The sequence below is a fragment of the Alligator mississippiensis genome, chromosome 3, assembly GCF_030867095.1.
Source record: "Alligator mississippiensis isolate rAllMis1 chromosome 3, rAllMis1, whole genome shotgun sequence".
Taxonomy (NCBI): domain Eukaryota; kingdom Metazoa; phylum Chordata; order Crocodylia; family Alligatoridae; genus Alligator; species Alligator mississippiensis.
Genome location: NC_081826.1, coordinates 146,018,076 through 146,045,486, shown reverse-complemented (window position 1 = coordinate 146,045,486; position 27,411 = coordinate 146,018,076). Strand labels below are relative to the sequence as shown.

At 42.7% G+C, this 27,411-nt stretch overlaps 1 protein-coding gene across 1 annotated transcript in view; it reads left to right on the top strand.

Moving 5' to 3' along the window:
- Positions 1-27,411, top strand: part of LOC102562817 (dynein axonemal heavy chain 5) — a 257,486-nt gene that overhangs the window by 81,250 nt on the left and 148,825 nt on the right. Inside the window, exons 32-39 of the mRNA XM_059723533.1 lie at positions 191-390; positions 484-637; positions 4,558-4,824; positions 5,042-5,170; positions 5,563-5,778; positions 6,191-6,337; positions 15,376-15,548; positions 15,806-15,984. Coding sequence (XP_059579516.1) covers positions 191-390; positions 484-637; positions 4,558-4,824; positions 5,042-5,170; positions 5,563-5,778; positions 6,191-6,337; positions 15,376-15,548; positions 15,806-15,984 — 1,465 coding nt within the window. The remainder of the gene's footprint in view (positions 1-190; positions 391-483; positions 638-4,557; positions 4,825-5,041; positions 5,171-5,562; positions 5,779-6,190; positions 6,338-15,375; positions 15,549-15,805; positions 15,985-27,411) is intronic.

The window sequence follows — 27,411 nt, the reverse complement described above, 5'->3', positions numbered from 1 at the left end:
AAAGCAAATCAAGCATATTCCACTATTATAATAATAATTCTAATTTTAAGTCATTTTGATATATAGTTCAGAGTTGCTACAACTCTTTCTCTGAACTTCAAATATAACCCTAGAATTCAAATTGTGTTCATGAGTATACATTTTATAATGGCTTCGGCAGAATGTAATACAGTAAATTAATATTACGCAGGATATCTGTATCAGCGCTGTTAAAGAAAAGGATATTGAAGCAAAATTGAAACATGTCATCAATGAGTGGAGTACTCATGTCTTTACATTCAGCCAGTTCAAAACAAGAGGAGAACTGCTTCTGAAAGGATCAGATATATCAGAGAAGATAGCATTGATGGAAGACAGTCTCATGATATTGGGATCCCTTTTGAGCAACAGGTACAAAAAGTAACAAATAAATATTCTGTATATTATATAATTTATATACTACTAAGAACATCCTACTGTTTTTTGCTCATGTTAACATTACAGGTACAATGCACCATTTAAGCCTGCAATACAACAATGGGTTCAGAAATTGACCAATACCACAGAAATAATTGAAAACTGGATTATAGTACAAAACCTCTGGATTTACCTGGAAGCTGTGTTTGTTGGTGGAGACATTGCGAAACAACTGCCTCAGGTCTGTTGATTTACATTAACCATCTTTGAAGACTTATAACAAGAGCTTAGTTAAAACACAGAATTTCTTAAACATCTTGAATAATAATAAAGTCCAAGCTTCCGGTCTGTACATAGGCAAACTACCACAGGGAAATTCAGAAGGTGTTTTACCTGATTGTGGTCTATAGGGTTGGGCTTCTAGAACCTGAATCAAACTGATCAAATCAGAATTTAGAATTAAGCCTAAAATGCTGACCGTAACCCACTCCTGGGAGGGGGGAGTAATTTCTGGCTAATTAAAAAAAACTAACATATGGCCACATACCACCGTTTCCCAGATATTTATAGACAGTATAAATGATAACGTGAGCTCCTATTCTGCCTGAAACCAATTTTCATGCATTTCATATCTGCTAAGAGAAGGAATAACTTTTTCAGGAGTCTGTGCATAAGAACATTACAAGCCCTGGGTAGATACATAGGTGCATGTTGCACATGTAGGCCATTTTCAGTTACCCAAAAGCCCTTTCTGCACTTCCATGATATTAATTGTACAAAATGTAGGAGGTGATCTCTGTAACACTCTGGAGGAGGAAAAATCAAAGCAATGCAGTTTTACTGAACCCCTCTTTCTGCTTACTGTTTTGCAAGTGTGTATGACCAGCCAGAATTTGGCACGTAACACACAGGTGTTATGACCAGCACATAGGTGGTCCAAAACAGTGATTAGACCAGGGTTGCTCTCAGAGATCTGGGCCAGAATCTAAGTCTGAAAAGTGAGCTGAAGGTCATAAACATGCAGTTCACACCAAAGTCAGGAAACAGGAGGAGTCTAGGGAAGATGCAGAACCTGCACTGAAGACCAGCTTGTATGGAAACTAGGTTGGGCACTGGAGAAAAAGCTTGGCCTTAGCAGACTTGCCCAAGGTCCATAGAAAATTCTTTGAATGGATGCTTGCAAGCAGTCTGTTAAGTCTTTTCATAGTTGACCATGCGAGAGTGTTATGTGGGGACAAAGCTCATGTGGGGCCTGACCAAACCTAGTTAACTTGCGCTAAGGATATGGTTATCCACAGGATCCCTTAGTTCTTTTATGTGTAAAAAATGTATAACTAAAATGCCCCAGTAATATTCTAAGGTATTTACATATATTTACTTGTATTTCACACTAAATGAATTATAATTAAAAATAAATAACTTCTGTTTCCAAACTGTTAAATATGATTATAATAAATTGTTTCTTGACCCTTACAGTATATTTTCAGAGTAATGTCATAGTGGAAACAATGGTCAGTTTTTGCAGATGACTAAATTCTCAAGTACAGCTAAGGAGTTTGGTAACTGCAGAAGCTACTTACTTCATACTATATGAATGTTATTCGTATACAGTAAGAAAGAGTAAAAAGAAATCACATGACCAAGCTCAGAAAAATAGTTCTTTTTGCCCTTTTAGGATATGAAAATTCATTTTTTTCATTCACAACACTTTATGAATTGGATCATCATCAAATACTTAATTATTTAAAATTGGAATAAAGAAGTCAATAATTGTTTAGAGGAGTGGCTACAGTGGAAATGCTATAATATAAGTGAAAAAAACACAGTACCATGAAGTCAATAGCCTTTTTGTGAGGAAGATGCGATTTGATTTTTCTAGTCAGAAACTGTCTGAAATCCTGTTATATAATTATGTGGGATAAGTTCATGCTGCACAACTTGGTGGATTGTAGAAATACTTAGACCGGGTCTAAACAAGCCAGGTTGGGTACCAGTAACAGCATGGGTAGATCTAGACTTTTGAAAAGAGGGGTGCAGGTGAGGAGGAGCATTAACATATATTTTGCATAGTTTCATAGTTGGTAGGGTCAGAAGGGACCTGAGGAAATCATCTAGTCCGACCCCCTGCCATGGCAGGAAAGAGTACTGGGGTCAAACGACCCCAGCCAGCTTTTCGTCCAGCCTCCTTTTAAAGACCCCCAGGGTAGGAGCCAGCACCACTTCTTTTGGAAGTTGGTTCCAGGTCCTAGCTGCCCTGACAGTGAAATAGCGCCTCCTAATGTCTAGCCTGAATCTACCCTCCACTAGCTTGTGTCCATTGTTTCTTGTAACTCCCGGGAGTGCTCGGGGGAACAGGGACTCTCCCAATGCCTGCTGGTCCCCCTTGACTAGTTTGTAGACTGCCACTAGATCCCCTCTCAGCCTTCTCTTGTTGAGGCTGAACAGGTTAAGGTCCCTCAGCCTCTCCTCATAGGGCCTGCCCTGCTGCCCCCTGATCATGTGGGTGGCCCTCCTTTGGACCCTCTCCATATTGGCCACATCCCTCTTGAAGTGCAGCGCCCAGAACTAGATGTAGTACTCCAGCTGCGGCCTGACCAGTGTCGCGTAGATGGGGAGGATCACCTCCTTGGACCTGCTTGAGATGCATCTGTGGATGCACAACAAGATATGGTTGGCCTTCCTGACCGCGTCCCCACACTGTCAGCCCATGTTCATTGTGGCATCAATGACGACTCCAAGATCCTTTTCTGTCTCAACACTGGCGAGAAGGGAGTTCCCCAGCCTGTAGGTGTGCCGCTGGTTCTTCCTTCCCAGGTGCATTACCCTGCACTTGTCAGTGCTGAACCCCATCCTGTTCTCTTTGGCCCACCCCTGTAACCTGTCTAGATCTGCTTGCAGCCTGTTCCTTCCTACTAGCGTACCCATTTCCCCCCACATCTTAGTGTCATCTGCGAACTTGAACAGGGTGCTTTCTACCCCCTCGCCCAAGTCACTGATGAAGATGTTGAATAGTGCAGGCATGAGGACTGAGCCCTGGGGAACCCCACTGCCCATATCCCTCCAGGTCGAATAGGACCCGTCCACCACCACCCTCTGGGTGCGGCCCTCCAGCCAGTTAGTGACCCATCTGACCATGAAGGCGTCAACACCACTGTCTCCTAGTTTCTTACTGAGAATGGGGTGAGAGACCGTGTCGAAGGCCTTCCTGAAGTCCAGAAAGACTATATCCACTGCGACACCTGCATCCAAGGACTTGGTGACCTGGTTGTAGAAGGCCACTAGGTTAGTTCGACAAGACCTGCCCCTAATGAACCCATGCTGATTGCCCCTGAGCATAACCTCCCCTGCTGGCCCTTTTCTCCAGTTAAAAATAAACTAGAAGCCTTAGTAACGTACTAGGGACATAGGGCTGTATTATTCAGGTTAAAGATTGAAGTAAAAACAATTATAACTTTGTTGGAATGAGTTCAAAACAATCTGCAGGGCCATGCAATAGGATCTTCATTACCAGGAGCAGCTAACAGACAGCAAGATGGCAGAACAAAGGATAGCTTGACTGGTGGAACATCAAGACAATTAAAAAGAAGAGAAGGTCATTAACATCTGTGAAATAAAGAGTTTAGAAGTGATCAAGTAGATTATAATGAGGGATGAAATCAAGTGATTCCCTCAGCACTGCCTGACTAGAAATGATGCTACCACTACTGGGCAGTTGGTTGAGTGGAGCAGGAATCAAAGTGGGATACATGTGCACCAGTGCACCCCTGTGGATCCACTCCTACCCCTATAGAGATATAGATTTTTCAACAGAGAAATTGGCTGTGGCTCCATGTGAACTAACCTGTTTCTGAGATGTAACCTAGTTGATGAGAGCTAGCTAATTTAGGTATAACTAAATGTATCATGGTAGTTCTCAGCCCTAGGCAGCATAAGCCAAAAGTCACTGCCAGTGCTGTCCCATTGACTTCCTTCATTCATGTTGTACTGCCAGTCTGGAAAAGCCATTCTTGAAGTATTCACACATTACTTCTCAGCACAGAGGCTACAGCAGACCTAAGCAGCACAGGCAATTTAAATCATTACCTTATTTTACAGGACACCATTGTTTTTAAGTATTTTGGCAAGTAGAAGGAATAGACAATGCACTTTAATGTGTTTCAGGAAGCCAAAAGGTTTCACAACATTGATAAATCTTGGCAGAAGATTATGCAGAGAGCACATGAGACATCAAACATAGTACAGTGCTGTGTTGGAGATGAGATGTTGGCACAGCTGTTACCACATTTACTGGAACAACTGGAAATATGTCAAAAATCACTAACTGGGTATTTGGAAAAGAAACGATTAGTATTTCCCAGATTTTTCTTTGTCTCTGATCCTGCTCTTCTGGAAATACTTGGTCAGGCATCGGATTCACACACTATTCAGGTATTAAAAATGTAGTAATAATCCTCTTTATAGTCAATATACTCAGTATAATAATTGATAAATTGATTTCCCCTTGCTATTTAATTCAGCTAAATGTATTCATTTGTGGAAAAACCTGTTTAGCTTTTTAATCTTTCGTGTTTGATGCAATCTAAAAGAGATATAAGAAATTGGTTTGTAGATCTTACGTGTATTGTCTCATTTTTATTTATTCTAGGGACATTTACTAAGTCTTTTTGACAATGTTAATCGAGTGGGATTTCATGAAAAGAACTATGACCAGATTTTATTGTTTGAATCTCAAGAAGGAGAAAAAGTCAATATTATTGAGCCTGTTCTAGCTCAGGTAATAGAATACATACTTTTTCCAAGATCTAATTTAAAACGGATCTGTGAGAGGCACTGGCCCAGTTCTCTGTCACCCGATGTGTCACCCGATACTGCCATTAGAGAATCTGATTTAGAGAGGTTTTAGTTGCCAATTATGGGGCACAGTATTTATCCCCAGAGGAAGAAAGGTGATGTCTTTTCTTGTTCTGTTGCAACTTTTCCAGTTATTTCTTCAGTAGTGCTAAGAGGAATCTGGAAGCAGAGGCTGGCTTATTGAGGAGGAGAATCTTTGAAGGATGAAAGTGCTGACCCTGAGGAAGAAATATCTTCTGAAGATATTTCTGCTTTGTTAGGGATAGAATACTTAAAGTTGTGTGTGAGCTTTTGTTGTTTATTTGATTATTTCAGGGTAATGTGGAATGCTGGTTAGGACAACTGCTGAAGGGGATTAAGAAAACAATCCACAGCATCATTAGACAGGCATCTATAGCCATCAGTGACTCAACGTTCAAGCTTTATGACTTTCAGGCAATGTTTCCTGCGCAAATAGGTCTTCTGGGAATTCAAATGATCTGGACCAGAGATGCAGAGAATGCCCTCAACAGTGCCAAAACAGACAAAAAGGTAGTGCTTATTAAGTCCTTTGGGGTTAATTAAAAACAATGTCCAGATAGGGACACTGTGCAAGTTTAAAATAAAGTGTGGCAACAAAGACACATTAATAAAGAACCCCCCCTTGCCACCAGAATATCTGCAAAGCTACCCCACTACCCTGACTTACCACCTTCCTGGCTCCATGGGCCAGGTCCAGTGGCTCTGCAGGCTGAACCATGCTCATAGGCTGTATGTTGCTGACCTCTCTGTTAGCAGATTTTGATTCATTACTGCAGCCCTCATTCGTGCAAAATAAAGTTGGCAGGTCATATACATAAACCAGGGGATGTTTATCAGTCAGCATTTACAATTGTTTTTCCTGTAAATATTGAAAGATTAAATAATGTTTGTATAACATAATTGTTCTTGCTGTCTCTGAAAGATCATGAACACAACAAATCAGAAGTTTTTGGACCTTTTAAACGATTTGATTGACATGACAACACGCAATCTGACAAGAATGGAGCGCACAAAATATGAGACTTTAATTACTGTTCATGTACACCAAAAGGATATCTTTGATGATTTGGTGAGTTTTTAAGAGATTTCTAAAACTCTCGGTTTACAGAAGAATTTTTTTTGCAAATGTAAAGTAACTTCAAAATGTATTGTCTTTGTACAATTCTGCTGTTAGCACTACAATATAGTACATGCTGTCTAATTTTTGCCTAGGGTTATGGTTATCTTAAAAGATTTAAATTTCAGATATTCTACTGGAATTGTTTCATGAATGGAAACATTCAAATTTTCATTTAATTTACATTTAAATCCATCAGACTCGTTCCTTATGTAAATAACGTGAAACATGAAACTGCAATTAGGAACCTGGGAGGAAACAAACATTTAAAGGAAGTGACTGTCTGCAGAGGAAGATGTCTTGTTAAAAGGATTTATATACATTTTACCAAAAATTACTAATGTACTTCTAACTAAAGATAGAAAGATAAGAAAGAAATAATATGGATAGTTGCAAGAGAAGCTGCTAGCTTTAGTATGATGCAGGAGACTTTTTCCGGTCCGTTTTATTTTTCATTCATTTTTATAAGTATTTTCAGTTTCCTCATCAGGTACTCACTGGTTCCCCCCATCCTATCTCCTACAAAGAAAGGAGGAAGAAGAAATTCACATCAGAGAGAGGGACGCAGTGGGTGAAGGAGGTGACAGTTGGAGCACTGGCCCATGAGAGACCATTTTTTGTTCTCTGATATGTGTTTCATATCAATTAACTCATTGAGAAATATTGTAAAATTTTGCTCTGTCAACCCTCAGAAAACTGGTTAATCCTAAAGAGTTTTACTTGAGATGACAAGCTAGCCATAATGGAAGTGCTTAAGGTAGGAAAAAGGAATAGTCTCTCATTGACCAGTGCCCCAAATGTCATCTCCTTCACCCAATGCATTCCTTTCCCTGTATAAATTTCTTCTTCCTCCTTTGTTTGATAGGAGATAGGATGAGGGAGTCAGTGGGCATGTCTGCACACGACATTTACTGTGCAGTTGACTAATTAACTGTGTAGTAAACATCTCAGTCTACACATGCATCCCTATTAGGGTGCAGGAAATTAATAAACTGTGCAGGGTAGTACTTGTATTTACAAGTACTACCCTGTTGCAGAATTTTTTCGTATGCAGCAGCACACATGTAGACACTGAGCCAACCTCAGCCAGCCCATCCATAGCATGTTGAGCCTAGTTGGAGCAGCCCTGGGCTGGCAGACTGTCCCTCTGGGTCCCCTGCCAGACACTGCCCTGATCTGACTCAATGTGCTGTGGTCCAAGCACACGTGTAAACAGCATGCCTGGGAGCTTCCTGGGAGCAATAAACTGTGGTGCTATAAGCTCCGCAGTTTATTACTGCACATTAATGGCACATGTAGATGTGCCCAGTGAGTATCTGATGAGGAGACAGAATCTAGACTAGAATGTAATAGCTTCATATAGTGAATAAGACTTATGGTAGATATGAAGCAAGAAGCTAGCCCAGGGGTGGGCAATTATTTGGGCCCAAGGGCCAGATAAAGAGTTTTGATGAGCTGTCACAGGACAGGTCAGCACCCACCCTCCCTCTGGCAGCTCACCAAAACTCCCTAGGGGTGGGTGAGGAGCAATATTCAGGACTAGGACAGGTGTGATCTGCTCCCTGCACACCCTGCCCTATGAGGGGGAGGTGACGTGGTGGGGGGTGTATGGGGGCATGTGGAGGGATGGGGGTGCTGCTTAGGAGCCAACGGGAGCAGGTGGGGATCAACCCCATGTGGAGCACTGTGGAGGCAGCCGTGGGCTGGATCCAGCCAGTTGGCAGGCCAAATCCAGCCTGTGGGCTGTATTTTACCCACCCCTGAGCTAGCTCGTGTCATAAATATATACTTTCTTAAGACTTTGACATATGAACAGACCAGATTTAAACTACCCGTCAGTTAGGGGTGCACATTTCAAAAGTGATGATGGTTTCTTACATCCTTTAAGATAATTTCAACTACTTATGGACTGATTTTAGAAATATGCGTGCATGTAGGTTTCAAACCATTTTGTGATTTACAAGCTGTGTTGCAGATTTCACAAACAAAAAATACTGCTTCATGTACTTCATGTTCCCTCCTCCTCTCCTGCAGTGTATAGAGATGGCATATTTCAAATTCCTGGACATACGTGTTGCATCTGTGTTTCTAAGTGTTTTTAACTTTGGCGGCCTTCTCCCAGCTGTCATCGAACTACAGTCTATCAGTAGAATTGATAGATGATCAGTCTGTCATTGAACTACAGTCTTTCAGTGCATCTATGTAATGTCAGTTTGGATTTGGGATTACTGGATATCTTCCACATTACACGAGTTATCTCTTACCCCAGTGTGGGTACAGCAAACACGATGGACGTGTGCAGGGACAAAATTAGGAATACCAAGGCATGATATGAGATGCAACTGGCAAAGGACATAAAAAGCAGTCAAAATGGATTCTACAAGTATGTTAAGAGTATGAGGAAGGCCAAAGAAACCATAAGTCCCTTATGGAATGCAGATTGCAATCTAGTTACAGGCGATGCAGAGGAGGCTGAAGTATTTAATGCTTTTCATTTCAGTTTTCAGAAATAGGGGCAAGTGCTAGATGATGAGTGCAACTGACAGCAAAAATAGAGAAAGCGTCAAACAGTCTAGAGCAGGGATGTTGAACCCTTGTCCTGCAGTCCAGATCCAGGCCGCAATGCTGTGGCATCTGGTCCATGGGGCTCCCCACAGGTCCAGAAATTTGGCCCATCCATGAGAAGCCCTGGGCCTCATGTACTAGGTTGGAAATCTGATCCCAACCTGCAGGACTAGGGAGTGGTGTGGGCTGCCAGGGCCCAATCCTAGCACACTGGGGCAGTGCTGGGTCCCAGAGCCTGGTTATGGTATATGGGGTCCAATTTGGCCCATGGACTCATCCTGTACCACTCATCTGGGCTGTAGAACCAAAAGTTTGAGCACCACTGTCATATAATAATGGAAGAACAGGTTAGGGATTCCACAGAGATGCTAGATTCTTTCAAGTCTACAGGACTAGATTGAGATTCACTATGGGGTGCTAAAGGAATTGGCTGAGGTAATTTCAGAGCCTTTAGCTGTCCTTGTTTATGAATTTGTGGAGGCCAGATAAGGTCCCAGATAATAGGAAAATGGCAATTATAAGTGCTCATCTTTAAGAAAGAGAAGAAGGAAGATCTGGGGAATTACAAACCAGTCAGCCTGACCACAGTACTTGGAAAGATCATGATGCAGGTCCTCAAGGAATCTATCGTAAAGTACTTAGAGGAGAACGAGAGCAAGTCATGCCTGACCAACCTCTTTGGTGACAGGTTCTGATGATGTTGGGAGAGTAGTGGATGTGATATACCTTTTACTTTAAGAAGGCCTTTGACACTGTTTCTCATTAAAATTAACATTCTCATTAATAAGCAAAGGAAATACAGACTAGTTGGATACACAACTGGTTAGATCATCATGCTCGACAAGTAGTCATCAGTGGCTTAGTTTCTACTTGGGAGGAGGCATCAAGTGGGGTTCCCCCTGGGTCTGCCCTGCATATGATATTGTTTGTTATCTTCATTAATGATTTGGATAATGGGATTGAGTACATGCTTAGCGAATTTGCAGGTAACGCCAAGTTGGGTGGAGTTGCAGACATTTTGGAGAGTAGGGCTAGTATCCAGAATGACTTGGATAGAATGGGAAAATGGTCTGTAATAAACCAGATGAAATTCAGCAAAGACCTGTGCTTGGGACGAAATAACTGCATGCACAAATACAGACTGGGGAATGACTGGTTAGGCTGTAGTACTGTAGAGAAGGAGTGATGGATTACAGTAAAACATAAGCTGAATATGAGTCAACAGTATGCTCTTGTTGCCAAAAAAGGCCAACAGTATTCTGGGTTTTATTAACAGGAATATCACTTGCAAATCCAGGGACATGATTTTTCCACTCTATTCAGTACTGGTGAGACTTCAGATGTAGTACTTTTTCAGTCTTGGGTTCCACCCTTCAAGCAAGAGATGAACAGATTGTAGAGTTCAGTGCAGAGCAACAAAAATAGTCATGGGAAGCATGACTTATGAGGAAAGACTGAAAGAACTGGTTTTATTTAACCTGGAGAAGACTGAGGGGAGATTTGATAACAATCTTCAAACTACCTGAGGGGTGATTTTACAGAAGATGAAGATGGGCTTTTCTCTGTAGGTGCAGCTAACAGGACTGAAGTAGAGAAAATTTAGGTTGGAGATTAAGAGAAACTTTCTGACTATGAGGGTGCTCAGGCATTGGACTACATAGAGAAATGTTGGAATCTCCATGCCTGGAAATTTTCAAGAGCAGGTTGGATAGACACTTGGCTGGAGTCGTTTATTTGGAGATGATCCTGTCTTGCATAGGAGGCTGGGCTGGGCTGGACTAGATGAGGACCCTTCCATCCCAACTTTCCTTTGATCCTATGACTCCATGTATTGAACGCACTAATTGTTGAGCAAAAACTTCCTATCCTATCACAACTCTACTTTCACAAAGTTCAAGTTCAGCCTTGAAGTGATTCAGGTTCTTTGGTCTCCCACCTTTGCTTGGAAGACCATTTGAAAACTTCACTCCTCTAATCATTAGAAATCTTCTAATTTCAAAACTAAATTTATTTGTAGGTAATTTTTAGCCATGTGATCTTGAATCAGTCTTGTGTTTTAACCCTAATAGCTCATCTCTCTCCCTAATATTTACCTTATGAAGTGAACCTCATGAAGAGTGATCATATCTCTTCTCAATCTCCATTTTACTAAACTAAGTGAGCCAAGCTTCTTCAATCTTCTTTCATAAGGAAATGTTTATATTCCCTTAACCATCTTATTTTAGTAGCCCTCTTTGAAATTCATTCCAGTTTAGGTTAATCTTTTTAACATTTGTGACCAGAACTGCACACACAACTCTAGATAGAATGCCTTCAGTGATGGGGCAGTGTGCTGCTGCAGCCTTGAAGGCTTTGGTCAGTTTCCTAAACACCTAATTCTTGGGTCTGTTCTCTGCACTTTTTTGTAGCTGCCAAATAAAAACAAAAATTACTAAGTGATAACAGTCAAACACTTCTGTGTTTTCTTATGTAAACTATGAAACAGACTTTTATGAACCAAGGGTGAGGGAAACTGGGAGTGGTTTGTCATTTGGCAGCTGGGAAGGGGAGAAGATGGCAGATGGCCAAACTGTGGCCCATTAGAACTGAGATCTACTCAGTGAGTGCCCGAGGAGGAATCTTGTGGTGTGGAGTGGAGTGACCATGGTCTACTGCTGGCAGAGGCTGCTGTGGCTATAGCTGATGGTACAGCTGAGGCTGCAGGAGCATAGGGGACCGACATGGAGACCTCCCTGAGTCTTGCCTTTTTGCCTGCTCAGTATGCTTATGAGAGTCTGCTGGGTGTTTCTGTCCACCCACTGATCACCATCCCATGTCGATCGGTATCTCTGTAGTCTGCTTTGCCATACACACTACCTTCCCAGTGACCTGCATTCCTCCCAGCCTCAACATGCCCTGCCTCACCAGGTCAGCACACCAGTCCAGGTGAAAGTCTGCCATGACCTTCCACTCCTCAGTAGCAACCCTCTATTCCAATGATACCACAAGGTTAGCCAGCATGTTCTTCTTACTGCGTTTTCTGCTATTGTGCCTGGAGGCATGCTGTGCTACAATCTCAGACCTGTGGCCCTGGGAGCTTCCCTTGGAATGGGTGTGGAACCTGAAAGGACAACTATAAAACAAACCTCTTCTTCAGTTTTTGCAACATTAAGATAAAGTGATGAACTCCCAAACATGTCTCCATTTCCCATCTCAATAGTCCCTTTGTATTTGTTCCTGGACCCTGGGATGGTAAGTTCCTGTGCCTGAGTGCCCCAGAACCTAGTCTTCTTACCCCAGCTCTCAACCTGGAGTTTAATTTCTGGGGCATGATAGCTTAATGGGGGAGGGACCTCTTAATGGATTCTTCCTTATCTTCTCGTTGTCTCTTTCTCAGTGGCAGGGAATGGGAGGGAAGTTGTCATTGGCTTCCCCATTAAGAATCGCATAAGACATTCTCTCCATTTTGTCCTCTAATTTCCCAAGATGCTTTCTCCTGGGCTCATGTCTCTATTGTGACCTTCTGCCAAAGAAGGGAACTGTTTTGGACAACTGCTGTCCAATTTGACAATTTCCAGCAAGATCCCTACTAGATCACCTCTCCCCTTCCCCCCACAAATCCTTCAGTTTAATCACTGTGTCCTTTAGCATAACTCTTAACTGTAATGGTTGTGGGGAACGATATTAATCTCTGGTGCCAGCCCCATGCAAACATGCCAAAACTCAGCACAAGGGGACCATAACATGGCAAGTTAGCATGCACCATAACTAACTTTGAGGATGTGCTGCCCTGATTGGTGCAAAGCCTCCTGATTAGCACTACTGAACAGCCTCCTCAAAGTTTTCCTGTCCTTCCTGTGCCTGTTCCTCAGTTTTAGCAGGGATGGGAACCAGGGGCTCATCCTGCTTTTTCCTGTCAGTGTCCTTGGTGGCCTCAGAGTTGACCCCGGAGCTGGCAACAAAATAGGCTCTTCTGAATCCCTGCTAGAATCCGTGACAGTTCTTCATCTGGCAGCTACCAGGAACTCTGCCTTTTAAGACACCATCAATACCATCAGTATTGATTTTCTTGGCATGCTTTTGTCTGAAGTAATGGATTTTAAATTTGATCTGAAGGAGCATCTAACTTCTGAGTGACTTACGTTTTGATCAGCTGTCTGTACTCCTCATAGAACAAGAAATCCTGATCCCTTTGGTGGATATTAACATAATCAGTTATGTGACATTGTTTGAAGCATAGGGGCATCAGTGTTGTTTTATATTTAGCAGCTCTTTGGAAGTCTGTGTATATAATTATGAGGCTGTGTTCCATACACTTCAAGAGAAGATGCACACTATTTAAGTTAGCCTCTCTGACACCCTGGTGTCCAATGATTTTTGCACCATGGTTCATTATCACAGCCTACACAAGCATGAAAGTCCCTCAGGATGTTTAATTTGTTGCTGGGTAGTATTGTGCAGATGACACTACTCCAGTCTTCTTAAAATGCCTCTGATTTAATCTGTTTGAACCATAGGTGCTGCACAAACACTGATAACTGTAACATAACAATCCCAAAGGTTGCTTGTACATGCGATGAGGGTTTAGTTCTCCCTGAATTGAAATGGTGCATTGTTAATTGACACAATTAAAAACCCACCGTTTCAATTTAGGGACTTCCGTCACTGTGACGGAACAGTGACAGACCCCCATCAGCTCACCCCCTCTCCTTGCACCGCCACCATGAGCGGGCTCTGTCAGAGGGGGGGGGAAAAAAGCAGTGAGGGGCCCAATCCTTTTTTCCTCCCCCCCCTGGAGCCTGCCCGCCTTTCCTGCAGCCATGGGACAACCTGCTAGCAGTCCCTGAGCTGCTGGGGGGGGAGGAGACTGATCCTTCCCTCTGTGGCAGCAGAGCACCCTGGGTGGCACCTGTTCACTAGCACCCCACCCAGGTGATCCTGGGGGGGTACCACTGCCACAGAGGGAAGGACTGGGCCCTCTGAAGCTCAGGGGCTGCACAACATGGTGGCAACTCACCCAGGCAGGGTGAGAAAAAAAAAAGGAAAAAAGTGTTGAGGGGCCTGCCCATGTCTCTCATGGCCGGGAGGTGAGCTGCCAGTGGGCTGAGCAGCCCCTGAGCTGTGGGGGGGCCTTGTCCTCCCCTCCGTGGTGGCGGCGCATTCAGGACCGCCTGGGTGGGGTGCTAGTGGGCAGGTGCTGCCTGGGGGGTGCTGCTGCTGCAGAGGGAATGACCGGGTTCCCTGCAGCTCAGGCCCCACCAGCAGCTCACCTCCCAGCCACGGAAGAGGCAGGCAGGCTCTGGAAGAAAAAAGAATAAAAGATCAGGCCCCTCACTGCTTTTTTCTTTTTTTTTCTCAGCAGAGCCTGCCCACACGAGCTGCTGCTTGGTTCTGCAGCTCAGGGGCCACTTGGCCCACTGGCAGCTCACCCCCTGGCCACGGGAGAGGCGGGCAGGCTCTGCCAGAAAAAAAAAAGAAAAAGTGGGCTGCTTGGTGCTTTTTTTTCTCTTTTCCCTTGGTGGATCCCGCTTGTGTGAGCTGCTGCCAGGCCAGGAACCTCTGAGCTGCAGGGGGGGCTGGTTTCCCTCTGTGGCAGCAGCATCCCCCCTGGGCCACACAGGTGGGCTGCTAGTGGGCGGGTGCTGCCCCAGGTCTCAGACAGCACCCAGCCCTATCCAACAGTGCATGAGGCACTGGAAGCCCAGGCATTCTTGGGGAAGCTTGGGCTTGGCAGACTTCCAGTGCCCCATGTACAGTCCCTGCTGCCTTCCTGCTTCCTGAGACCTCCCAGGAACAGCCTAGCTTGCCCCTGGGGCAGTGCAGGAAGGCGGCAGGAGGGCAACTAGGTGTGCTGGTGCCTGGAGAAGGTGGTGGGGATGGTGAATGGGGCACTGGAAGCCCGCCGAGCCTGAGCTTTCCTGAGCATGCCTGGACTTCTAGTGCCCCATGTACCCTGGGCCATCTTCTCCAGATGTATCACTGCAATATGTTACATAGCAAACTAAAATACAGGGGATGTGTTTTACTTTGCTACATAACAAAGTCATTTAAAGTGAAATATGCTGCTGCACGTCTACAGCATGACTAAATTAAAATGAAGTATGCTGCCACAGGTGTAAACAGTGACACCATTAAAAGGGTGCAAAAGGGCAATTAAGCCACTTTAAAGGCCAATTTCCTTATGTGTGCAAGCGCCCCATGGGACTGATATGCATGACCATTAGTTTGTCACTCATGCATCTGCCCAGCCTATGTGCAGTGGGTGTACAAATAACATCATCTGATTCTCTCTTCCATGCTCATTTCTTCAGTCTGATTAGGTGATATACTATGAGCTGAGGGTGCTTATTCTTCTAATTGTGGATAGATATTGACACATTTAACTTCCTCCCCTCATATTTATATAATACTATTTGTTTACACTTGATTTCGCTCTTTCATTTTAGGTCCATATGAACGTTAAATCTCCATCTGATTTTGAATGGCAAAAACAATCTAGATTTTACTTTATTGAAGATGTGGACAAATGCACCATCCAAATCACTGATGTAGAGTTCAGCTACTGCAACGAATATTTAGGCTGTACAGACAGACTTGTCATAACTCCTTTAACTGACAGGTAAATGGGAAAATATTATATATAATATGTACTTTCCAGGCCAAACCAGAACCCTTATTCACACCCGAGGGAATCCAGATTTGTCCCATAATATACACCAATTACTTCTAAGACCAAAGGGAGTTAATAAGCATGCACTGAAAGAAAGAACATCTTGTTCACCCCCCCTCAGTTTTGTATAACACAGTCACTACAGTTATTTACTGAACATTAGGTAAATAACAGTAAAAAATAAAGGAACTTTCTGGTATGTCTAGGTGCTATATCACATTGGCTCAGGCGCTGGGAATGAGTATGGGTGGTGCTCCAGCAGGACCTGCAGGTACAGGGAAAACCGAGACAACTAAAGACATGGGCAAGTGCCTCGGAAAGTATGTTGTTGTCTTTAATTGTTCAGACCAAATGGACTACAGAGGTTTGGGACGCATTTATAAAGGTAGGAAACACTGGGTTTATTCTGTTCATTTTAGTAGTTAAAATAGAAATGACCTTGTCTCTAGAATGTATTTGTGGACAAGTGTGAAACAAAGAAGGGATCTTCCTGGTGAGGATTTTTCAGAGCCATCAGGAGAGTGAAAAAGTGCTTAAAATTAACTTGGTGAAAAAATAAATAATGGGGGTAACAAGCAAGCAGTCCTTTTTATTTGACCAGCTGACTTGGGAATAATATTGCTAGTTTATTAGGGACAGAAAAAACACTTGTAAATAAAAGCATCTGCTTGTCCCCCAGAGAAATTTCACATATTTGCTGGGATATATTATCTGTTTACACCTTGATTGAACTAGAGGACATGGTGGAGGCTAGAAAATATTCATCTCAGATGAGACTATGACTTCATTCTATTTTATTTCCCCTCCCTTCCCTTGCTTCTCATTTTCTCACCCTTTTTTCAGTAGCAGCACTCCTTTCCTTTTCTGTATTAGTATGCTGTGTTTCTTCCCTTCTTCTTGTTCTCTTATATCCCATTCCATACACTTTCTCAGCACCAGTTCTGCTGTGTCTCTTCTGTTTCTCTTGTTCTTTTATATCCCTTTCCACACTCTTTCAGTTCATTGTTCCCATTCACATTTTGCCTTAACCAATCCCCTCCAACTGCTAGTCTGTTTTTTCTTCTCTTTCTCTTCCTCCTAATTGATTTCATAGTCACCTAATCTCTTTCTTTCATCTGTTGTGGGTATTTCACTTCTCTCCTCTCTATGCTTCCCCAGCATCATTGTGTTCCTTAGTTTTTCCACCATTTCAGTCTCTCATCCTCCTTCCCCATTACTCTATCCAGTGTCTGTGTGAGCTTCATAGCGAAACTTGCAAACCCTCTCTTCCGTAAAATACATTGTTTGTGAATATTGGTTCTTTTTAAAGCATGGGTCTGTTTTGAACTGTGTATAATGAGGTAGCAATCACACTTTAATATGTTTCCATGATCAAGAATGATGTTATGTTTAGGCTGAGTCGCTACTGAAGTAACAAATAATGGCTATGTAACTTAGCAGAACCTAAAGTTCCAGAGATCACATTGAGTGTGGTGTGCACCCAAACCATAGTGAAATAGCATAAAATGTACTTGCATTATTGTGATGTCTTATGTGGAGTATGACTTCAAAGTATTCCTCTTCATTTTTAAATTTAGAAGTTAGCAAAGCTAGCCATGATTTTAATAGCAATTGCTACTGTAACTGCCTTTGTTTTTTACTTTCTAATTTTAAACTTAAGTGAAAGCATTAAAAACAGCCACTTAAATTTTCCAAATAAAGACTGAAAAGGTGAAAATTATTCTTGTCATGGATTTATTTGGATTTGGAGGATTTCTGTTTTTGGCTGAGAGAAATTTTTCCATCTCTTCCATTCTTAGCGTTCCCCTATGTTTTTGGTTTAGTTTAATTGACAACCTAACCCTAATTTCTTTTCCCAGTCTAGGTGGGTCTTTTCTAGATCTGACCCAAAGTCTGTTGAGGTTAACAGAAGGATGCCCACAGTTTCACCAGCATTTGACATACTAGAAAGGCCTACTATTCCTTCTCCTTATGATAGCCTTTTGTTCTTTTAAAGATGTTAGTTAGGCCTCATTAACCAGTTAGTGATCTTTAATAACCATCTCCAGAAACAGCCACATTAGAAAGGAAAGGAAAAGAGGAGGAATAGAAAAAAGTAGATTTAAAATAATTCAGGAAGTTTCTAGGCCCACCTCATTTAGTGTGAGCCTTTGAGTGCCTAGCCTACTGCTCTAGCTACCATGCCACTGGGTCAGGCATCATCCAGGCTTGTCACTGGCACTTTGAAGCTAAGCTTTTGCCCTTTGCATTGAAGTCACTGCAAAAATGTTTGAGAACAGCACAGGGGAGAAGCTTTTGCTATAGTGGAAGGAAAGGCCTAGGCCTCTGTAAAGTCTGCAACCACCTTGCAGAACTACACACCCTCTAGATTGCTTGCTTCCTCCTGGTCCCACATTTCTCCCTCCTTGCCCAGGGGACCAGCTTCAGAAGGAACACTAGTAAGAGGATTGGGCAGCTTGTGATATAGTAATTAAGACAGTGTTCTAGGAAGTCAGAAAGACCAAAGTCCAAAATCCCTATGGGTAAGGAGGACTTAGAACCTGTCTATCCAGTCTCCAAGGTGAGTACCTTAGCCACAAAGTTATTGGGAGGAAAAGGCAAAAAATCCCATGTCTGAAGTCTAATACCCACTAGTCATTCATGTCAGCTGGCTACATTTTCAGGCCGTAGATGCCACTATGCAACTACAAGGGACACACATAACTAAACAGCCAGTGTGCAGCTTACTGTGCATACCCAGTTTGGATGCATATGTAGTTGTCTACATGTATCCTTATGTGACCAGAAATGAAATTCTTACCTGCATGTAAGTGCCAAAAATGCCATGTTATCATTAGAAAAGCAGTCACTTAAATGACCAGAAAGTGGATAGAAGGCCACCCCTGGTAAGAAACTACCTGGTTTATGGTGCTCACTCCACATTTTAAATTTGGTGTGGTAAGGTGTACAAAAAACAATTATTCACGGGGACTTAATGCAAGTTCACTGTGCTACTGTGGACAAACTGAGTTTAACACAAAGTGGAAGGCTGTTCTTGTCATGAGGGCATCCAGGGAGAACTTGCCAAACTGTATAATAGTCACCCATGCTAACTGAAGAAACAACAGTGAACACCTCAATTTTCAATTTTGGAATTTTTTATATTACCAGAACTTTTGTCTTTTCTTATGGACTTTCCCAACACACAAGCTGGAACATTTTATGCCTTGTTTTCTATTCAGCATAAAACATTCTGGGCTGAGGCCTTTGAACACCTGGGCTAGGGACAGACATTCAAAAAGCCTGAGTCTGAATTGATTCAATCTTTGCAAGTTAGTCTAACCTGGTTAGGCTAAACCAGTTTGTAACCGTAAAGACATCCCCTGTGGACTGGAAAAATGCAGGCACATGCCTGCTGTGGCTCAGGCTAGAAGCTGGGGGTGCTAAAGCAGCCCTCCCTTCCCTTCCACAGTGTTGAGCTGAGGGGGAGGGTGTGGCCAGGCCCCAGCAGGACACTGATTAAGGAGGGCTCCCCACCCCCATGGTTCCTGCCCAGCGAGGGAGCCAGCAGGGAGTTGCACAAGGAGTAACAGAGCATTTAGCACCCCATCAGGAAAACAAAAGCCCCTCTCTCACTAGTTCAAGCTCTTCTTAAACAACTTTTTCCAAAGAAGGAATGGAGGGACATTACCAGCTGACCTGTTGATTAGCTCCAAAAAGCCCTAAGCAGACACTCTCCTGTCTGCCTTTGCAGTCTCCACAGGAGCTCCAGCTAGGGAGCAGAGGGGTGGGGCCAGCTCTGCTATGAAGCAGACAGCACAGCCCAGGGCTGCAAAGCATCTGGGATGCTGGGGGACTCTGGTTTAAGTTAAACCAGGAAGGGGTCTGGGACAGACATTGCATAAACCAGTTTGACCTAAATCAGTTGAGTCTGATACTGCATTCAACCAGGTTTATTTCAGACCGGTTTCAGCCATTTCAAACTGATTTATGTGCATTGAATGTCTGTTCTGTTATAGATTTAAACCAGTTTATGATCACTTGAACCAGTTTATGTGTAATGTCTGTCCCTAGCCCTGAAGATAAGGACTAAGACCTTGAGCTTGGATCAGTGTTCATTAGGAAGACGATATTGAGGAAGGGGACAGTCTGATGAGATTGTGGCAATCCCTGTTGCTGAGAAGGCATATTGTCACTTTCCCTATTTGCTGCAATTTTAATAGATTTATGATTGTGATCATATTGCATTGTCTTAGTCCTGACTTGAAGTGGCAAGGATGTGCATCAGTTTAACATTTGCCAAGACTGAACAGTTCATGAGAAATGGAGTTGAAGGGCCTGTTTAGGAATCACTGTGCAGTTGGTTGAGGCTAGCATTCAATGATAATGATTCACCAAATCCTGAAACCCTTGTCTTGTAGGTGAAGTGAGCTGCCATTTAGTAGAACTGAGACTGATGGAGTTAGAGTCTGTTTTCAAAACAGGCCCTTGGGACTTTATTGTTGCCTGAGAGAGCGCTGACCACTGTCTCTATAAGGACATGATCTGTTTAAGAAAGTGGTTATGTTGAGATATTGATATCCAGTCTAAAAAATCAAGTCTAAAGTGTGGCTGGCTGTATGGTCTTGACCAGAAATTACTTATGAGAGCCTTAGGGAGGAAAAGGAGAAGATGAGCTTTTGAGGGGGTTTTTCTATCTGTGGCATTGTTTATGTGAACATAAAAGGTCCAAAGGTACTAAGTTGGGGATATTTCACCACCATCCGTGACAAGGTATCAGTGGGTTCCTTCATGAAATCTTTAGTCTGTGATGGTCCATACAGGAACTTAAAATCCATGCTAGCTTTGGTTCTGCCTTCTATAGCCAGATGAAAAAATTAAAAATAGGCCTGTCTAAACTGAGGCACCCCTATTGGATTTGACATTTACTGTATTATTTAATATTGCATTCAATATTTATGTAATGTGAAGATGTAGAAAACTACTTAGGGCCAGATTTTATTCCACCTCTCAGGCAGATAAGTGGACTTAGACTCTTAACTGCAATTCTGTTCCACCCTGCTCAAGTTCCTGAAAACACACAAATAAAAATGGGGGAGGGGATCCTCCTCCTCCTCCTTGTTGCTTTACTGTGATTTACTCTGAAGGGTCAGATGACAGAGTGTTCCAAAGTAGAAGCAATATGGATTTTCAGGGACTTCAACAGGGTAGAATAGAACAGCTAGGTGCCTTTGTCTACTTACATGCCCAATGGATGGAATAGGCTCAGGGCCTTGACTACCTAAAATTAGTGGTGCCCCAATACATCAGTCCCATATTGGATCAGCACTGATACTAGGAAAATTGAGAGTATTTGGCGAATCTGTGATTCAGACACAGGCACAGCTTTAAAAGTTTTTTCTACATACCTTGAGGTATCAGCATGGTTTGTGATCACTGCAGTGCTGGGGTGCATGCAGCATCCCACAGGAGCACAGGGGGCTCTCCAGTGTGCCCGGCAGCAAACACAGAAGTGGACTAGAAGTACTTCCGGTCCACTTTCGGGTCTGCCAGGGAGCACGTTGGGGGGGCCCTCCACACCCCTTCAGCTCAGTGATCAGCTGCAGGGGGAAGCTGGGTGCCCCCCCAGACTCAGGAGGCACCAATTGTCAAGCCAGGGGGAGATGTGGGGGGCCCCCTGCGCGCTCCCCGGTGCTTCTGGTCCACTTCCGGGTCTGCTGTCAAGCACACTGGGGAGCCCACTGTGCTTCTGTGGGACATTGCATCTACCCCAGCACCACAGTGTTCAGAGCCCCTGCTACCTAGAGGTATGTAGAAAAAACATTTAAAGCTGTATCTACGTCTGAATCACCAAATCTCTCTGAATCAATTTGGAGGGTTCCAAATCAATTTGGAGAAATTAAAGGGTCCTCTGATTTGATTCAGAGATTCGGCCGCTGAATTGAGTCGAATTTCAGCTGAATCAAATCGGGAACCAAAGCTTTGCACAGCCCTACTGCCTGCCTTGACCTCAGACCAGCCCAGCCCCCTGCCATAAAGAGCCTGGGGCAGCCCCATCCTGCAGCAGCAGCCTAACCCGCCCCGCGTGTAGATCCAGGCACCCCCCCTCCCCATCTGCCCCTGCCGAAGCCCCACTCCCGCTCCCTAGCTCACCATGGGAGCCTTGATCTGCCTATGCCCCTTCCCTCCCCCCACCCCTTCCCTCACAACAGACTTACCAGCTGGACGCTGCTCTGCACACTGTGGGGCTGCATATTGAAATTGGTTCAGTATTGGCCAGTATGGCTCATTAAAAATCAGCAAGTGGTATTGACCCAAAAGATCTCTATCAGTGCACCCCTACCTAAAATTCTCCTCTCAGGACACACACAGTGCTCAAAGTTTTACATTTGGGCACTTTGGTTAACTAGATCTGTGTCTATAGTAGAGAAATTGCACTGATATAATTACAACATTTTTTCTATATAATTGCACCACTATAAACCTATAATGTAGATGCACTACATCAAGGTAAAATGAGCCCTTTACCATTGTGGTATTTCCTGATTAATTTCTGCATTGAATCACAAAGTTATAAGACCTGCTTTACACCAAAACCATCTGTTTATAGCACAAGTTTACACATTTATCTTATGTAGGCAGGGCCCCTGATTAGACTTGTTTTATTTGCCTCTTGCAGTTGTTCTTTATTCTACATAAAATACCTGCTGTTTCTACTTTAATTCAAGCACTGTTATATGCTGTGTGAATGCACTTCAATATTTCTTGAGAATTAATATTGCTCTAAGCTCCTATGAGGGTGGTAGTACACCTCATGTTTATTTTTCACAAGTAAGATATAATTATTTAGTAAGCAACATATTTCACTGGGAGTTGTGTGATGCTCAGTTCCTCTGAAAATGTAGCCTCATAATTATAAGGCATTCCAAGGGCTTCCAGCAGGTGGCATCACAAAACAATTATTTCCTTCTAAAACTGGAAAATAAAATAACCAGAATTTAATTTCACCATTATAAAAGATAGGATAATTTTAAGACATTACATATAATATTATATTCTGTAATAGACACTTTTTAAAGAATTATTTATCCTGATATGGTCAAAAGCAAATATTGCTGTTAATTAACAGTATTCAAAATATAATTTTTAGAACAGAGCCTGATAAATTGTAATAAGGGCATGTCACGTAAGGCCTAAAACATGTAGTGCCATACTCATTTTGGTCATACCTCTGAGTATTCTGAGTCTGAAAAATCTCATCAAGGAAGGAAATAGGAGAAACAGAATGACAAGCAAGAAGACTTGGTGAAACTGAGAGTGAAACCATGTAGCAACCACAGCACAGACAACAAGGGAAGACCACACTACAAAACAAAAAATGATAAAGAAAGTGGAAAGGGAAGAAAAATGAAGAAAAGGAGAATACCAGTGCAAGAGGCAAGAAGAAGCAGAAGAGAAAGTGAAACAAAGAGAGGACATACAAAATACTCAAGCGGAATGATTATTGTTTTTTTGTACATGACCACTGGTTAGTTTAACTATTTTATGGGGTTGTGTATTGTACATCATCATGTCCTGGCAACATTTTCTGACGTTTCAATTCCTGAGGTCTTTGGAGAAGCTTATTTCTAAGGCCCCTGATAGACATTAAACATGCATGAAGAATTTTATCCCGGATCTTAAAAATCATGTGTTCTGCTATGCAAGATATTCAAGATGTGACATGGCAGGACATGCAGTTTTAGGGAGATGGGGTAAAATTCCTCAGATCCCATTGCATGCCTGGACCTTGAAAGGCTCATGGGGGAAGTTCTGCACTGGGGAACTGGTCCCAAGTGCTGGACTACTTGGTGTGGCTTTAAGCTTCCAGTATTGTGATCCTGAGCTGCCCACTAGCCCAGACCTTTAAAGTCATACCAGGCAGTCCAGTATTGGGGACAAATTCCCAATAGAAGACTGCATGGCCCAGCTTAAACTTGCCAGTGGGCAGCCTAGCATGGATTTAAACATGATGGTTTGCAGGGAGTATAGGATCATGATCCCAGGCTCCCTGTCTACCTTGACTTCTAAAGCTGCACCAGGCAACCCAGCATAAGAGAACCTAATACTGGTATATTAGGCTGCATTGTATGGCTTTAAACTTGCTGGTATCTGGGAAGCCTAGAATTAGAGACTGGCTTCCTGGTGCTCGACTCCCTGTACACTAGAAATTTAATTGAGCTTGAAGGCAACCCACCACTGGGGATCAGGTCCTGAGCCTGGCTCCCTGGGCGCTCTTTTACATGTTAATTGTTCAAATGAAAAAGTGTGATACATTAAATGTGGCACATCTTTGTAGCTAGTTTGTCATTTTTATCGCATGATAAATTGGTTGAACAGGGCATGTTACAGCATATTGTGTGATTAATGCATTAGTCACAAGATAAGTATAATGTCCATCAGGAGTCTAACAGAGCTGTTAGGCAGAGTTCTAAGAGAAAGCCCTTCCTAACAAACTTGGATGTAATTATCTCATAAAAGATCAATACAGTAATCTCATTGTACTGTTAAAAACAACATTGTTAACAAAGCCAGCAATACCACTGACTAAGATGAGCATCACTGCTGACCTAGACCTTACATGGATATGTGATGCTACCAACCCTCCAATACCACCGTTCTCTCCAATTGATTACATTCTTCACTCCAATCTCAGCTGCCTACACTCTGATGCATAATCATGGTTAGATTGTGTCTTCAGTCAGGAACTCTTAGCACTGTAGCTTTTGTATGTACATTAATTGAAAACTAAAGGTCAGAGAAGAGAGAGAGAATAGTTTATTTTCTGAAAATCGATTCCACAATCTCTGTTGCTGTGCATATTTTTTCAAACGTAATCCTATTACTCTGTAAAGGTCTATCTATTGTATTTACTTGTAAGAATCCATGAAGTGACCAGAAAAAATATAAGAATGATTTGTGCCTTATGTTCACGCAATGGAGAAAGAGACGTTGGGCTTGTCTTCACTGCTTCCCTGGTGCTCCTGGGACCCCTGGCCACAAGCATGTTCCACCTACCTGCTCCTGTTCCACATGCACTAGACCTGACATGAAGCAGTGAAGCTGCCCTGGCACCACTCTTAAGCACAATGGAGGTAGAAATCATGGGAGTGGCAGTAAGGGTATATTCCTGGAGATGTCTAACTCCTGTGTGTAAATATGTATGAATAAAGACCTGGGTAGTTTCTGCTTCTTTGAGAATTTGTGGAAACAGCACCTAGCAGAATCTTTTAAAAACACCTCGTGCTGAATAATGTTGGAGATTTCAACATTACATTACAGATCCACTAATATCTGTTGTAGGAAAAGGTCTAAGGATGCTGACACACATGGGGGACTAGAGGGAGGTGGGGAGGAGGGCACGCTTGTTAGCAATAGCTTGTTACTTTGACCCAGCTCCACAGCATCTGTATAGATTAGGCACTTTAGCAGGGCTTTTTGGTGCTTTTAGATAAAGCTGATTCAATCAGCTATTAGTTAAAAGCGCCAAACCCCCCCCAGTAAAGCACCTGATTTCTACAGATGTTGGGGAAAGATGGGTGCAACTAACACATTGCCTCTTCTGGGCACATGCTGGGCTTGGTGCAGGAGCACGCTGAGTTTAAATCGCTGTTTGTTTGGGGTTTTTTGGGGGGTGGGGCGTGTTCCATGTCTGCAAGCAAACAAAATGTCTTCAGGTTTAGAAGGGCTAGGTACAAACAAACCTGCTTAGCCATAACTGGTTATGAAACCTTTAATACTTATTTCCTTTACATTATTTTAAAATTTCAGTTATATAATTAAAATAGGTTCTTAATCCTGCAAAGGTGATACTTTCATTTCTCATAGATTTGGCTAATATGTATGAGAGAGGTGTCTTCAAGACATCGTGTAATCTGTGGCAATTTAGACTTCAGATCCGTAGCAGGTCCTTGGATTCTTTAGCGCTTTGGTCCAGCAGATGAGAAATTCTTCAGAAGCTTTATTTAAATTTAAAATTAAATATGAAAATGAACAATATGTTCAGTGTAACAGTTTCTGAATATTTTATCATGTATCATCAATGAAGTTATCTTTAGCAAAGCACTCAGGCACGCATTTAAAATTGAGCACATGCTTAAGCACCCTTCTTGAATATAGATTCCTCCCAGAATTGATGTCTTAATGAGAAATCAAGATGATTAGGAATGCTCATAATTTTTAGATATCATTTCAGATTGTAGAACCCTGAAGACAGCCGGAAGACAACCCTGTTACCTAGGAGGGAAACTGATTATTGGCCAATTAACCAGTTGGTACCATTTTAAATACACCTGTTGCTAATTAATTTATGAAAAGACTAAAAGACTATTTAGAAAATCAGGTGAACTTTATTTAGCATAGCCTTAATAATTCAGCTCAAAAGAAAGCAAGATATAGAAACACATTTCTAGCTTTCTCCTTTACTTTTCTTTTCAGATCACAGACTTCAGAGGTGCTAGACCTGATGTCTGATTTTCAGTGTGTTCCCAAAATGGTAGTTTGACGATAGAACTTTGCTTTGGAGATCTGAAGGGCTGTCCAACTTCTTAGCAGCTAGGGGCTGCAGCTTGCAGGGGTTGCATCACTGGGGATCATAGCCCTGCACCCCTCCCCACCTTTTGCCATCTGCAAGCTCCCTCAGCACCATAGCACCATGCATGCAATTGGGCAGGCAGACTCACCACTGTTGTACCTTGTAGGCAGGTGGGCAGACTGCCCCCCACCACTTCCCTCCCACTCCATACTGCTGCATCATGCTGCAGGGTCTCCCAGAAATGTAGTCCATGCTGAGCCACATCCTCCTGTCCTTCCCTGCCCCACTCCCTAAGGGAGAGCAGGCAGTGAAAGGCAAAGAAGTGAAGGGGATCCTGGAGACATCAACAACAGCAGTCAAAGAGATGAGGGAATAGCCAATAAGCTGGATTCCTCTCTTGCCTGCCTTACATAACATATTTATGCTAACTAGGATTCCAGTGTTCATTAACATGCCATTAATTGGTGCCTTCATTACAAACTGCAGCAGAGGCTTCTGGGAGAGTTTTATTAAGGCTTTCTTACACTGTAGCCATGTATAAAATCCATCAGATTACACATTCCATTAAATATTATTAATAGACTTAATTAATACATAATATACAGCATACATAACATTTCTGTCAGTATTTGGTGTCAACAGCCCTGAAGAATATCTTGTATGTAAAAGCTTGTCTAAATTTATCCCAACTATCCAATAAAAGATATCACCCAAAGAAATTCTTGCCTTATGTAATTCCTGGACCATCACAGCTACAGCGCCACTCTAACCCTATACTACAACCCTATACTAATTTACGTTTTGTTCACACTTGTAAAGTTTTCTTCATAACAAGGGTGAGAGAGATTTCCCTGGAGGACAGTTCTGTGGTAGAGACTGGATACTATTGCCTCCATATTGTAGTTGCAGAATCATGGTATAATATGTGCTCTTTTCTGCTTAAAACTGTTTTAAGAAGCATTTCTTAAATGAAGCTTTCCTTATGAAGAAAGTGACAGAATTACACTAAAGAACATGCAGCAAAATTTCTTCTCTTCAGTGTTCATAAATTCCTGTCCTCTGGCCTCTCTGTATCTTATCTCTTTCTTTCATCACCTATCCAAAAGGATAGCATCAAAACTATCTTCCTCTCCTTCCCCTCTGCTTTCTCTGGACACCATGTTAAATCCCTATACTGGCTTCTCTTTTGTGATTAGATCTAATTTGTTTTTATAGCATTCCACAACTTTATTCTTGCCTACAGGTGTTGTCTTTGTTCTT